Source organism: Limulus polyphemus, unplaced genomic scaffold, assembly GCF_000517525.1.
Source record: "Limulus polyphemus unplaced genomic scaffold, Limulus_polyphemus-2.1.2 Scaffold3622, whole genome shotgun sequence".
NCBI lineage: Eukaryota > Metazoa > Arthropoda > Merostomata > Xiphosura > Limulidae > Limulus > Limulus polyphemus.
In genome coordinates, this window is record NW_013669232.1 from 32,536 (window position 1) to 46,666 (window position 14,131).

General features: G+C 32.6%; 1 protein-coding gene across 2 annotated transcripts in view; it reads right to left on the minus strand.

Annotated features, from left to right (window-relative positions):
* Nucleotides 1-1,208: 1,208 nt before the first annotated feature.
* The window catches only part of LOC106469702, a 45,863-nt gene continuing 32,940 nt past the window's right edge, over nucleotides 1,209-14,131 (minus strand). For both annotated transcript variants that reach the window (XM_022398277.1, XM_022398278.1), the window contains 2 exons: nucleotides 6,572-6,770; nucleotides 1,209-3,435 (listed from right to left, as the gene is read on the minus strand). In XM_022398277.1, coding sequence (XP_022253985.1) covers nucleotides 3,171-3,435; nucleotides 6,572-6,770 — 464 coding nt within the window. In that variant the 3' untranslated portion in view covers nucleotides 1,209-3,170. The remainder of the gene's footprint in view (nucleotides 3,436-6,571; nucleotides 6,771-14,131) is intronic.

The window sequence follows — 14,131 nt, forward strand, 5'->3', positions numbered from 1 at the left end:
GTACTGGATAATAACAGTTTTTCTAAGAAGGATCTTAACTCATTGGATACCAGTTTATGACAGTTATTTTTAGAACAAAGTTAACTTACACTGGGTACTGGTTTATGACAGCTTTTCTGAGAACAACCTCAAATCACACTGGGTATTGGTTTATGACAGTTTTGTGAGAATGAACATCATAGTAGGATGTCCACGTAAACTATAATAGATACTGAGAGGTCACCAGTTATTTGTACTGCATCTTGTCAAGTTGCAGTGCTCCAAAATCAGGACACAAAAACATCAGCATCATTATAATATCATGTTTCTTTATACAAGAAAGCAAATCCAAGTGCAGGCCTCAATATCATCAGTAGGTATTTCAATGTAGAAAGAAATGTTCCCATGGGCAAATCAATCGTTCACTGCAGCAAAGAAAAGTAGATAACTATTTTAGAAGATCACAATATGCAAAGCATGCAAACAAGTAGCAAGTTATGTATCTTTGGATGTTTCAAGTTATATCAAGAAATGCATGTTTTAGTGACACAATGCTTACTGAGAAAGCTCATAAAAAAAGTAAAAGTTTGAATACTCCAGAGGATGGCAGCGATGTTTTAATGGATGTTTTGGAATAAAGAAGACAAAGTTGGAAGATGAAGCAGCAAGTGCTTATCAAAATGCAATAGGTGTAGTTAGAGAAGATCTACAAAAGGTTCTGGTAGGATATGAATTGGCAGACATTTATAATCTAGATGAGATTATGTTATTATACAGGTTGAGACCTAGTCATTCTTTGGCAAACTAGTGAGCAAGTTCAAGGTACAAAAAAAAATCTAAAGATCCCATAAAAGTTCCTTTTTGTGCCACTGCGAGTGACAATGTTAAGTTATAGCCATTTGTAATTGCAAAATTTAAGCAATCAAAATGCTATGGAAGTGAGTTCAACCCAGTTGTCCATGTAAGACCCAGGTGAAATAAGAAAGCCTGGATAATTTAGTGTTGTTCTCAAAGTGACTGAAGGATTTGAACTGAAGGGTGCATTGCTCGTCATGCTGCACCAGATCAAGAGCTGTCTGTCACCAAACACCATGTAAGCAGTGCACCCTATGGATGTTGGCACAATCAGTCATTCAAAGCTTACGAACACCACCAGCTGACTGTAAAGTACATAGAATGTGCTGAAAATAATGATCCACAAACTGTAAATGTTCATGAAGCTTTATAAATGGTAAGTTTTGTTTGGCCCAGAGTTATTATGGAAATTATTAAAAACTGCTTCAAGCATGTTGAGGTTTTGCTGCAGCCTGAAAAGAATGAAGCTTTTGAGCTTGTTAAGACATAAGAAGTTGTTAATGAGATTGCTTATGGAATTGATACCTTCATCTTGACTATTAATGATGCAATGCTAGCTAATCAGTAGCTCAAAATTGACTCAGCAGAACCAACTGGTAAAGAGTTGTCAGATGAAGACATTTTTTCCATTGTATCTCTTTAAAGCGTGTGGTAACAATGAATCTGATAAAAAAATGATCCACCAGTTGACCAGTCAGTCTGAATACAGCAGAATCTAGCCTTAAAGATGTCACCACATGGTTTGAAAAACAGTGATTTATATGAAGATCATGACATAACGTAATATGAGCTTAAAGCTGCTGAGAAACTTCAAAAGAAAAGTATTTAATTTCAAATACAAACTATGATTAGATTCTTCTTTAGAAAGTTATTTGTTGTATATTTGACCAATATGTATTCTGTAAGTCATTAGTTTGAAAATATATTTTAAAGTGAAAATAATGAAATGCCACTTTGACTGTGCAATATGTGTAATTATCAACAATGTATTGGATACTAAACTGATGAGTTCATTGTACATACATTTGCTCTTTGTTTACCAGTTGCATGCCCACCCTTTCTAGTTTGAAACATTATATTTATCAACTTATAATACATGCTATTAACAGTGTCCAGTGTATTCAAAGTGATTGATTTTACTACCCAAATATCTTAATAATCCAGATGAATTAGTCTGTTATAAATGTGTTCAGATTAACAAGATTTCACTGTACTTCACATCCTTCTCTCAGAATCATAATATAGTCAGTGGTTTCATGCTAAAAACCATACTCAACAGATCTAGCTGCAGCAATTACAATATAATTGATGACTCTAATTTCAGTTATAATTATATACTCAATGGCTCTACCTTCAGTAACAACATACTTTTTTGTTCTACTTTCAGCAATCGTATCAAACTATACAGTCTTGTTCTAAATAATTATAACAATACTCATGGCCATGCTCTTATTTATTGTGATGTTCTCCATAGCCTTACTCTCACAAATCATAATATTATTGATAAAGTTACTCTCAGATATTAGATAATTTATTTGGCCCTACTTCCAGTAACCGTGTAAGCTATGCTTTACATTCACTAGCCACAGTGGTCTCCATGACTCAACTCTTCATAATCCTGATATTTTCTTAGTTATCAAACATAATAAAAAATTTTCAGTAATTATAATAATATTTTCCATGGCCCAACTCTCAATTATCATAACATACACTCTGTCCCATTTTCAGTTATCATAATACATTCCATGACCCAATTTTTCGATATTAGCATTTCCTACATCAGTCAAAAGCTTAAAAGAGAATGTAAACAATCAACAGCTGAATAAAATGTTTTGAATTAAAACACACTTATATTCATTAATTCTCTGAAAAGTAATTGAAAAAACGTGAAGTATCTTGGAACTGAACACCTCCAGTTATACATCTATTGCTATTCAATCAACATAAATTATGTAAATTTTTTATTTAATACTTTCAAACCAATAAAATTAAACATATAGTTCATTTTAAGTGGATTCTACTGGTAAATGCAAATTAATAGGGTTTAAGGTAGAGGTCTTAGATATTTCTGTTCAGCTTAAAACAACACTATCAGTACACATATCCAGGGATGTGAGAACACCAATATGCAAATTATACGTATCCTTACATTAATTACATCTTGTGCTTCAACACTTCTTTCTTGAAACAAGAGGGCAGGAGGGATGAGGTGTGCGCTCATGATTTTCACACTTCCTGTACCATCACTATGTTATTGTCTGCTAAAAAGTTTAATATATTAAATATGAATATATTATCATGCACAATATTTAGATAATGTCCTATTACCAAAACTGTCAAACACGGTTCTGATGTCTTTCTAAAGTTAGTGAGCTTGAGTTATTTTGATGCCCATTTTGTCTTCTTCCAATCACTGGTGTGAGATAACGACTAGATTCTTCAATGACTGGAAGTTCTTCAACTGAAGATTTCTTGCTTTGCAGTGTCATATCAGCAAGTTCTTCTGAATAATAGTGTGGGGTGTTGAGGTAGTCTCGAAGTCTTCTTGGTAAAGGCAACTTGTCTATCAAGTCTCTGCGTACCCTCTTCAGGATAACAAACCTGAAAAGAGTTTTGTTTGATAGAACAAATGTTAATATGGCAGAAATTGACTATTATTCAATACCCCTTTGATAAGGTTCTTACTCAAATCTTTAACATTAAGTGATAGTATCCACTAGTATAAGATAAACTAGTTACCTAGCTGTGGCACAGCTATTGTGATTATTACATGAAAAATTTATTAAATGTGTGCTAAAATGATTACATTGTGCATGTATAATATGAGTTTTTTATTCTAGTCTAGAAACTTAAAGAGCAAGGATGCTATGATGTATTGCACTTATATAACTTTTGAAAAGAACAGATTTGTAGAAATGTTAGAATTATAATATGACATCACAATAATCTACACAAGTGTTAAAGAGAACTTATTTCCTAGAACCATATTATCATGCTAGACTTTCCTTAAATACATGCAGTGTAATAACTGGAATATTGAAAACCACAATGACAGAGTGTAATTCTATTTTTATGCAGGTAATGTAAACAATGGACTTGTTCAAAGCAGGGTTACATTTGTCTTTAATTTAACTACAAAAGTAACAGTAAGAAAATGGATTATCAATTTAAAATTACAACAACAGCAATTTTTATAGTAGGAAGTTCTGATTTTAATAATTACAACATTTTAACACATAGCATTGAGCCATAAATAATCAGGTAAGAGATACAATCAAAAAGGCAGTTGAATTCTAGAGAACATTACAGACTCATGATAGTGAGGACAACTTTATATGTGGCTTTAAAACAGCTTTTTTTTTAGTAAAGAGAAGTGGATAAAATATTAATATAAAGGGGGGAGGTTCCTACATATTCATTTAGCATTGATTTTGCTAACTTTATGTGTAATGTTTCAGCTATTTTAATTCTTTTAATGTCTGGTTTTCTTCAAATGATGTCAACAAACATGTGACAGTTCTTTAAGATTTTCCTAGAGTACGAGGTTAATTTTTCTCCTGGTTTCTCCAATATAAAGATGTTTACATGAATTACATTTGATTTTCCTTGAGTATGAGGTTAATTTTTCTCCTGGTTTCTCCAATATAAAGGTGTTTACATGAATTACATTTGATTTTCCTTGAGTATGAGGTTAATTTTTCTCCTGGTTTCTCCAATATAAAGACGTTTACATGAATTACATTTGATTTTCCTTGTTTGTTGTTAAGCACAAAGCTACACGATGGACTATCTGTGCTGTGCCCACCACAGGTATCAAAAGATGGTTTTTAATGTTATAAGCCTTCACACTAACCACTGAGCCACTCAGGGTCTTTAATTTTGTAGATGACTCCACTGTTTTTATTTTCAGTAAAAATGTTTCTGATTTTAATTCCTGGCTTTTTTATGATCATGGCATTTATGTTGATGTTGTGTTTCTTTGTAAGGCATTTCCATAATGCATTTAAGATTTTGCTGATGTATTCAACATAAGAATTGTAGTGGTGATAAAGTGAAAATTTTCATCTTTGAGACTTACATTTTTGTTATTGTTTGTTTGATATTTTTGGAACGTGTCAATTATTGTTTTAACAGAAAGTTGATATTTGAATTAAGACTTCATAAATTCTTTTTTAGTTCATTGTTTAAATTGTTTGTGGAGCATATATCAAATGCTATTTGCATACTATACTTCAAGGATTCTAGTTTCTGTTGTATGAAGCATGCTAAATTCCAATTAATTTATTGTTCTGAAGTTGTTGCTTTCCCAAGAACTTTAGTTTCAAATCCTGATTGTTTTCTTATTATGGTGATGTTTAGAAAGTCTATGGAGAAATTTTTTTGTTTTTAAAATGAATGGTGGAATGTTTGTCATTGATGTGATATGAGTATCTTTCTTTTTCTTCGTCAGAGTTGAAGCTGCAGAAAACCTCCTCAACATATCACAGCCATTATAATGTTTTGAAGATGGCTATGTTTAAGGTCTATTTTTCCAGTTGAATTAAAAATTACAATGGTTATGATATTTCAACAATGTTTCCTTCAGGTTCAACTCTGATGAAGGAAAAGAAAGATTCTCAAACTACATCAATGGTATATATCTTAATATTAGTTTTACAATTGAAAATTAAGAAAATTTCTCTATAACCTTTCTCAACTTTCACATCTTAAAAGAGAGATCATGAACAATCACAGAAAAGCAACAAATTCAGAACAATACCTTAATTGGAAACCCAAACACTCCATACAAAAAAAAAAAAGAGAAAAAAAAGTGTATCATGCAAATAGCATTTAATATATGCTCTGAAAATAGAACTATAAAGAGTTTCTAAAATATTCATTCAAAAAATAACTATCTGGAAGAAGTTATAAAAAAAATAATCGACACATCCAAATACATTATCACCATTACAATTCCTTATGTCTAAAAAGCAGCAAAATCCTAATTGGATTATGGTAGAAACTCGTGAAGAAACACAACATCGACATAAATACCATAATCATATAAAGGCAGATATTAAAATCAAAAACTTATTACTTAGTTACCTCAATGAAAATAAAATCAATGGAGTTACCTACAACATCAAATGCAATTCATGTAAATACTTTTACATCCAAGAAACTGGAAGAGAAACGAACCTTAGACTTAAAGAACATCTTAAAGGATGCTCATATGTTTTTGAACACATAAAAAAAAATGAAAAGTATTATTACTGAAAACAATGTCAAAATCATTCAAAAAGAATCAGACATCAACAGAAGAAAAGTTGCTGAAGTATTACTGATAAAGTCATCAAAGCCTATGCTAAATAAATATCCAAGAACCTCCTTTTATCTATATTAATATTTCTTCCACCTTCGTTTTAGTAAAAAAGCTAATTTAACACCACTTACATATCTGTCTTCATCACAATGAGTCAGTAACATTCCCTGGAATTCAACTGCCTTTTCAAATATAATTTTTATTTGATGATGACTTGGTACTTTGGGTCAAAATGTTGTAATTATTAAAATCAAATCTTCCCTACTGTAAAAGTTTTTGTTACTGTATTTCTTAATTAATTATCATTTCAGTAGGTTCCTCATTAAATACTAAAAAATGGATTGAAACAAGAAGATTATATTGTTATTCCTTTAGCTACAAAAAAGGAGAAGTTGAATTTGGTCACATCACAAAAATGCATAATATTTCACCTACCTACACAGATGTTGTAAAGACTGGACTTGTTTGAATCGCGATACGGGGTGGAGAAGCTGAACCCTCATTGGACCCAACACTGGACGTCGATGAAGAAAAAATAAGTACCGACCACTACGCGAGTGCTCCACAGCATTTTCAATGAAGTCAACAATAGTGTTGCTACGAAATTTCTGCAGGCAACCAAAACTAAAATTTCCTGAAATTGAAATACAATATATACTAGTGTATAAAACTTATCATTTCAACCCTATATTAAATGCTTATATACTTAATAGAATAATAATTACTTTCTGAACTGGTAAATATGATTATACTACTATGTTATAAATGTAAAAACTGAAGAAAGGTATTGAGTTTTGCTCCAAGATAATAATAAGAAAAAAACTGAATGTTCTTCTCAAAAATTATCTCATAAACAAGAATTATTACCAATAACTTTCAGAGCTTGTTTAAATATCATATGTCAGATCCACAGAAAAAACTGTTTAAACTTTTCCTCTTTGATGATAAAATATAATTGAGAGATTTAACACAAAATGTACACGTATGTGTTTGTTTGTGTGTAGCTTTTAACCTTGTCATTTATTAAAAATAATTTTAAATTTTATATTTCTTGGCTAGCTTCTTCATGTTTAGTAATATTTGAACTTTTCCTAAAAGGTTTAAAGGAAGGGAAGAATTGCATGTCAGAAATAAGGTAACTTTTTAAACTTGGAAGTAACATACTTGGGGAAACTAAATGATTTAACTAGGGTCTGTTACAAGATAAAGTTGAGCAAAATTCCAATATTTTGGTTAAAAATATTCTGGAGTTCAAAGTGAGGTAATATCATTAGACATTCTAAACATTAACCTCAAAATTTCTATTTATCTATTAAGGTAAGTAAGTTACTGAACCTCAATAATGAGAGATTTGATAAGATTTGAAATTCAAAGAGTAAATAAGCAATTAAAAAAAACAACATAATTTCCATGTTTATACAAAACATTTTGCAAATACTAAAAAACTTTGGAAAAATATCAAACAAAAGACGTGACAGCATGAGACAAACAAACATAGAGTAAAAAATACAACTTTTTGCTTAACTCTTTCAGCACGAGCTCAGTCCCTGGGACTGACCTTGTAACCATTTTGTGCTTGTTATAGTTTTCATGCTATACCTTTTATATTAGTAAGTGTATGTTCATGAAATTTGGCAGATTATCAGTAAACATTACAATGCTTTCATAAACAAAATATCTAATTTTTTTATTAAGTCTTCAGGTTTATAAAGCAATGTTTTTCTCATGCCTTTTTTTCTTTTTGCAAATTGCCTATCCAACATGCAAAGTAATTTTCAGTTTAAAATTAAAAATACTTTTGTACATCAGAAAATTTCAAATTTCACATGCAAAATCTTTATAATGTCCAGATAGTTATCAAATGTTTCTTAAGAAAAAAAGAAAAATTTTATCTGTTATTTTCAGTGACGAATCTCTGTACGTGATTGGTTGATTTGATTGATCTCATAACTACGTTAAAAAAATTAGAAATAAATAAAAGTTATGCCATTTTCATTCTAGAATGACTACAAATTATAACACAAAACATAAATGTTTAGACTAAATAGCTTAAATCTCATAAGATTATACATTTATATATATTAATTATTTCTATTATATTGACCTTTCAGTCGTGGCTGGCTAACAATACAAAAGTTACAATGATGAGGCGCATGTGCACTCATGTTACTGTATCAAATAACATAAACTGACCTTTAGTCTGTGCAGAGTAAATTATCTTAGCTGTGTTTTAATTGACTAGTATTTTGTAAAATACAATTACTCTCAACCGAATATGTTTCATAATTGTTTGTATTATATATCACTATCACTGGAAAGTGGTAAGGACTCCCATACTCCACTGGAAGAAAAAGGAGGGAGAAAATGCAGTAGAGAGTCTAGAGGAATGTCAACACTGGAGACAGTGCAATGGGTGACTACAAAAACCCTATTTTGAAAAGCAGACCGTACCTGATTTATTCAATTGAAGGGATGAGCAGCTATCCCCTTCTGCTCTACCCAGGAAGTCCATGGGTGATTACGGTCTAGAACGGGCATGTTAATGAAGCAACTCAATATTACCAGGAAAAACCTACAAGCAATCTTGTGGAACACCTGATCTCAACAGTGAGCGTCGAGTGTCTAGGGAAATTATAAATGTGAAGTCAACATGGCCTGACAGCGCAAAATTGACACCTTGAAGTATACCTGGCCAGGCACCACTCATCACAGGTCAGAATCCGTAAAAGAAAAAAAGGGGGAATTCCTCTGAAAAATAGGATACAAAAAATTACGTACCCAGTCAGAGTCTCACAGAAGTCTGAATAAATGCCACAGGTGGAAGATGATAACCCGACAATGAAGAAACAGTAAATCAATGCAGGCAGTGAGAGACGAACGTATGTGTCATGGTCCACATGCCTGATTGAAGAATTTCCTCCAAGGGATTATGGAAATTAGATGCAAGGGAAAAGGTAAAGTGCCTAATCTGATGAGAAGACACCTGGAACAAATTACGAGAAAATGAAGACATGGAAATATAAGCCAGTCGATTTAAAAACCTAACTCAATTGCTAAGATTAGAAGAAGTAAGGTCACGAATGGAGGAAATCTGCCAATGGAATGAAGAGGTGGGAACAGACACAACGGGAGGAAGCCATGCAGGCAATATAGCAATGTAGAGCACGTATGAGACATAGTAGTCTATCCGTATCAGACCGATAATATAGGTGGGAAATGAAGGAGTGAAAATCAACAAGATGGAGGAGTTACCCTCATGAGTCCCCACAGTTTTGGGAAGGAAAGAGCAATCCAGATAGAGAACATATGTGGTATGATAAAGGGTACATCTATAGCAAACAATCTGACCTACAACATCCACAGGCCAAGAGGAGAAGGTAATAAGTCTTAAGGGACAAGTGAAAAATCAAACATGACAACAGAGGTTCAAAAGGAGGCAAAGAAGGCAATGAAGAACCACACTGACATCCCATTCCGGAAGGACTGCATGTGAAGGGGTGATGAATCCAGAAGGAACACAAAAATAGGGAGAGGGTATGAGAGGTAAAACTTTATGGTACCAGGAAAAACAAAAAGTGTGGGATAATGCAGCCCAATAACTCATGATCTAGGAGACTGAAGACCCCTGATCAAACAGTGAAGCGAGGAAATCCATAAGAAGAGGAACAGTGGGTCGAACTGGTGAAAATCCAAAGACCAATGGTGGAAAATGTTCCATTTACATTTATAAACATCTATACATCCATAGATGAAGTATGAATGGAACAAGCTAAGAAACCAAGCAAAAACCGAACAAAAACCAGGTATGAAGAGCTGGATGAAATGCTGGTGACCAAGGTAACATAGAAGGGATGGAGTAAGAAGAAGTGGCAGTGTTAGAGCAGATTGGAGCTGGGGCAGCCACGGAAACCTCAGTTGTGTAGCCGGTAAGGAGCAATCAGAAAGACCTAACACATGGATGATCAAAATCAACCTGGGAAGAAGACGAATGGAAGACACATAAAGGTATTTGTTTGTCCAATCCTGACTGAATGCATCAATAGCCAGTTCAAGTAGATGAGGAACCAGAGACCAAAACAGAGGTAATTTGGTATTGAGGGATGTGGCAAATGCATCCAGGTGAGGAGTACCCCACTGAAGGCATAGCCACTGTACAACAAAAGGATCGAGAGACCACTTCTTCGGATAAACTTTGTCTGGTTGGGAAAGACAATCCACGATAAGATTGAATACACCCAAGAACATGGCACACAAGGAGACAAATACTGAGCATGAGGGCCCAAAAAAAGGATCACGAAGGGAATGAGAACTGATGCCGCCTAGGTTAGTGATATAAGCCACCACCGTATAATTGTTGGAATGGATTGTAACCACTCAACTGAAGACCACAGACCTGAAGCTTTCCGCTGATTGACCCATGCCCCCCAGCCCTGAGAAGAAGCATCTGTGAAGATATACAAATCTTGGAATACATTGTTAATAATGAATGATCAAAGACATTTAGCTATTTATGTGAGAAGAGATAATGTATAGTACTGAAAATTCAGGTACACTCTGAATGTTACTCACCATCTAATGAAATTGAAAGACATCACTGTCAGAATGTTCTCCATACAAGTACATTCTTTCAAAAGCTTATAATGTCAGAATAATTATATGCAGGGTTAAAGGCACCTTGTATATATATCTGCTGTCTGCACAGAAAAGAGTGAAAAGACCATATTAGACACTTCTAGCCAACACATATAGTAGAAGCTCTAAACACAAGGGAGTTTGTGCTTTCATGTCTGCACCTAAGGTGTTTTTCAAACTAGTTATTACCTCCTAAATGCCAGTTTTTGAAATGTCTCTTGTATGATATAGTTGAAGACAGTTGAATTCTGACTATTACTAAAGAAATTGAAGAAACCTAGTGGGGAAGAAACCTTGGACAGTGAATAGCATGCCAGCCTTTCTATAAAGAAGAACCAAGATAACTTTCTAGCCACTTTACAGTCTTTCTTACGACTATCAAGAAGTCAAATAGTGAGAAATTAGTATCTAGCAATATAAAAACAGTAACTAATTAATTACTAGACTTAGGTGATTGTATGTAGGTTACTAACCATGACCATGAATGGTATTACATTCTAATATCTTACCATAAATTAGCTGAAATAGACAATCATCTTGCCTTTCTTTATAAATTTAAACATCATTCACAAAGAACTTAAAGTCAAATTACCTGTCCACATCCCAATATGTCAAAGTTTAACTGTAAAACTTAATAAAGCCAGGCTTCAAGACAGGATCAGATATTACCATATAACTAAACACAAGACAGCACAACACAACACTGACCCTACTGACAAGGGCTCATGTATTTTACATGACCTTGTAAACACTATGAAGGTATTCATGCTATGATTTTGAAAGTATTTAATGTAACTTAATAAAATTTGCAAAACGTTTTGTAAAGATTAGAAAACTTTTGTAAATAAAAAAATCATACTTTTCAATTAAGGATTTTTATTGAAGATTTGTCTGTAGATATATGGAGTCAGAGTGTTGATTGCTCCAAGTGCAAAGTGATTTTCATGTTAGCATTAAAAACACTTATTATCATCTGAAAATTTTCAAATTTCACTTGCGTAACATCTAAAACCTCATAAATAAATATCAAATGTTTTTCTTCAGCAAAATTGTATATCTTATCTGTTATTTTCTCTACTCTAACTCTATATGGGCTCGGTCAATTTGTCCAACCTTGTAACCACCATAAAAAATAAACAATTTTAGGTTATCCTTATTTCTTTCTAGAATGAATGCAGATAGTAAAATAAAACTACTATTATTTATCCTGAATAGCTTTAAGTTCACAACAGTAGATATCTGTTTATACTTAATTTTATTGTTTTATTGCTCTTTGAAATATGTCTTAACTAATAATCCCACCATACAAGTTGTATATCACTTGGTGAATGCATAGGTCATGTTACCATGCTGAATGATGTAATGCACAAGCTGGTCATATGCATACCTCGTAAATTATTATTATTTTTTTCTTTTTCTTATTATTTACTTAATCTAGCCTAAAAAGTTTCTAATTTTTAGGTTTTAGTTACTTTTACAACCATAAATAGACTATACATCAAAAACAATAAATACTTACCTTTAACCTCATTTTTTTGTTGTCAGCCATAGATGATTGTTAAGCCTACTTTTGTTTTTTATAATGATGGTACTAGTACAGTAAATAATGTTTATTTACTTAAATAATGCATTGAAGAACACAAAACAACAACTTGCAAAGCAAACAATGTCCTATAACTATTATTATTTAACCCTATTGCCCTAGGAACCCTTTACTGCACATGACACAAGGTTTTAGTGTCTTACATTCAAAATTTTATTAAACTACTTTTTGTTTATGTTATATCAATTAGAATAGCATAAAATTTTAGCTAATAATCCATATTTTAATAGTATACAAGTTTTAAGTTCTTAATTCTAGAAGTAAATATTCTAAAAAATCCTGAAGTTCCACTAGTGTGACTCATGTGACACATTTTCTCTTCACATGTCATCATCCCTATTTTATCCACCACCTCTCAAAAAATGAACAGCAAACACTCTCAAATAAAAGTGAAATGAAAAGAAATGAAGTTGAACTAAGTTAAATAAAATTAAACCACTTCTAGGGTAATCATTGGTGTAAAGAAAAACGTCTGCACTTGAGCACTGCCAAACGAGAAGTGATAGTTCAGTAGAGGAGCTTAGAGGGAGTCATATGCATCACATGATAGTAGTGCTCTCCTATTGGTGGAAAGTTGACAAATGATGATTTGCATAAGAGACATGTTGGAAATGTGGATTCCAACAGAGGGATATGGAAGGCTTGAGGCATGTGTTTTGAAAAAAGTTTATGGATTAATGGCAGCACAAAACGGGAAAAGTTAATCTTGTGAGAATAGGTAAGGTACCGTATCAGAAGATAAGAGAAGCCTTCCACATCCACCTAACTAATAACACAATCAACATAGCATAGAAGTCAGCAAAACTGAAATAACCCTTTTGATAGCATTTAAAACATTAGATGATTTCAGTCCTAATGAGGTAGACCCCATACAAGTGGATAGCACACTAGCCTTTCTGTCAAGATTAAGGATCGAATCTTACCTATTATGACCACAAAACAGTTCTACTGTGTAAGGTATAAACACATTTAGTAACAAAATAAAAAATTAATAATTATACTTTGGTGATCATACAGCCTATTAACCATAACAATGGTTGATAACCATAGTTTATCTTATTGATAAACTTTTTTATTTCATTATTACAGTTAATGAATTCTGTTGAACAACCAATTTCTTTGAATAGTACATATTATACTCAAATGAAAGTCCAACTTTTGTTTTTAGCACCTGTCTTTCTATTGAAGTATGATAGTCACATGACCAGTCTATTTTGCAGATGCAAATAAAAGAAGTGTGTTTCAGAATCCAAATAAAGTGGCCAATCAGTGAAGATTTCTTTTGTTTACCACTAAGCATAGTTACACAGCTACACTCTGAAGCAGACAGGTGAGATAAGTATATTAAGACTGTGGATAGGACGTTCAGTACCAGTATGATCCATACATGAAAAGACAAAAGTCAACAATGAAATCAAAGTTTACAGAAAGGCAAATAATAAAAAAGTACAAAATTAAAAGACTTCAATGTACTTGGTCATCAAGAAATTAATGTCACGTTTCGAAAAATTTTCATTAACCACTCTCCAAAAAACATACATCAAGTATAATAATTAAATGTCACATTAGTGTAGCCTATGTAATGTGTAAAGTTTAGTATACTCTAATCCCTTATAGTGATTGCACATGACAAGACACACATTCGGCATGTAATGCTGTTTGAATACAAGAAGGGAAACAACGCCTTTGTAGCCACAAAGAATATCACAGAAGTTTATGGAAAATGTTCGTAACTGTCAACAATGGTTCAGCAAATTTCG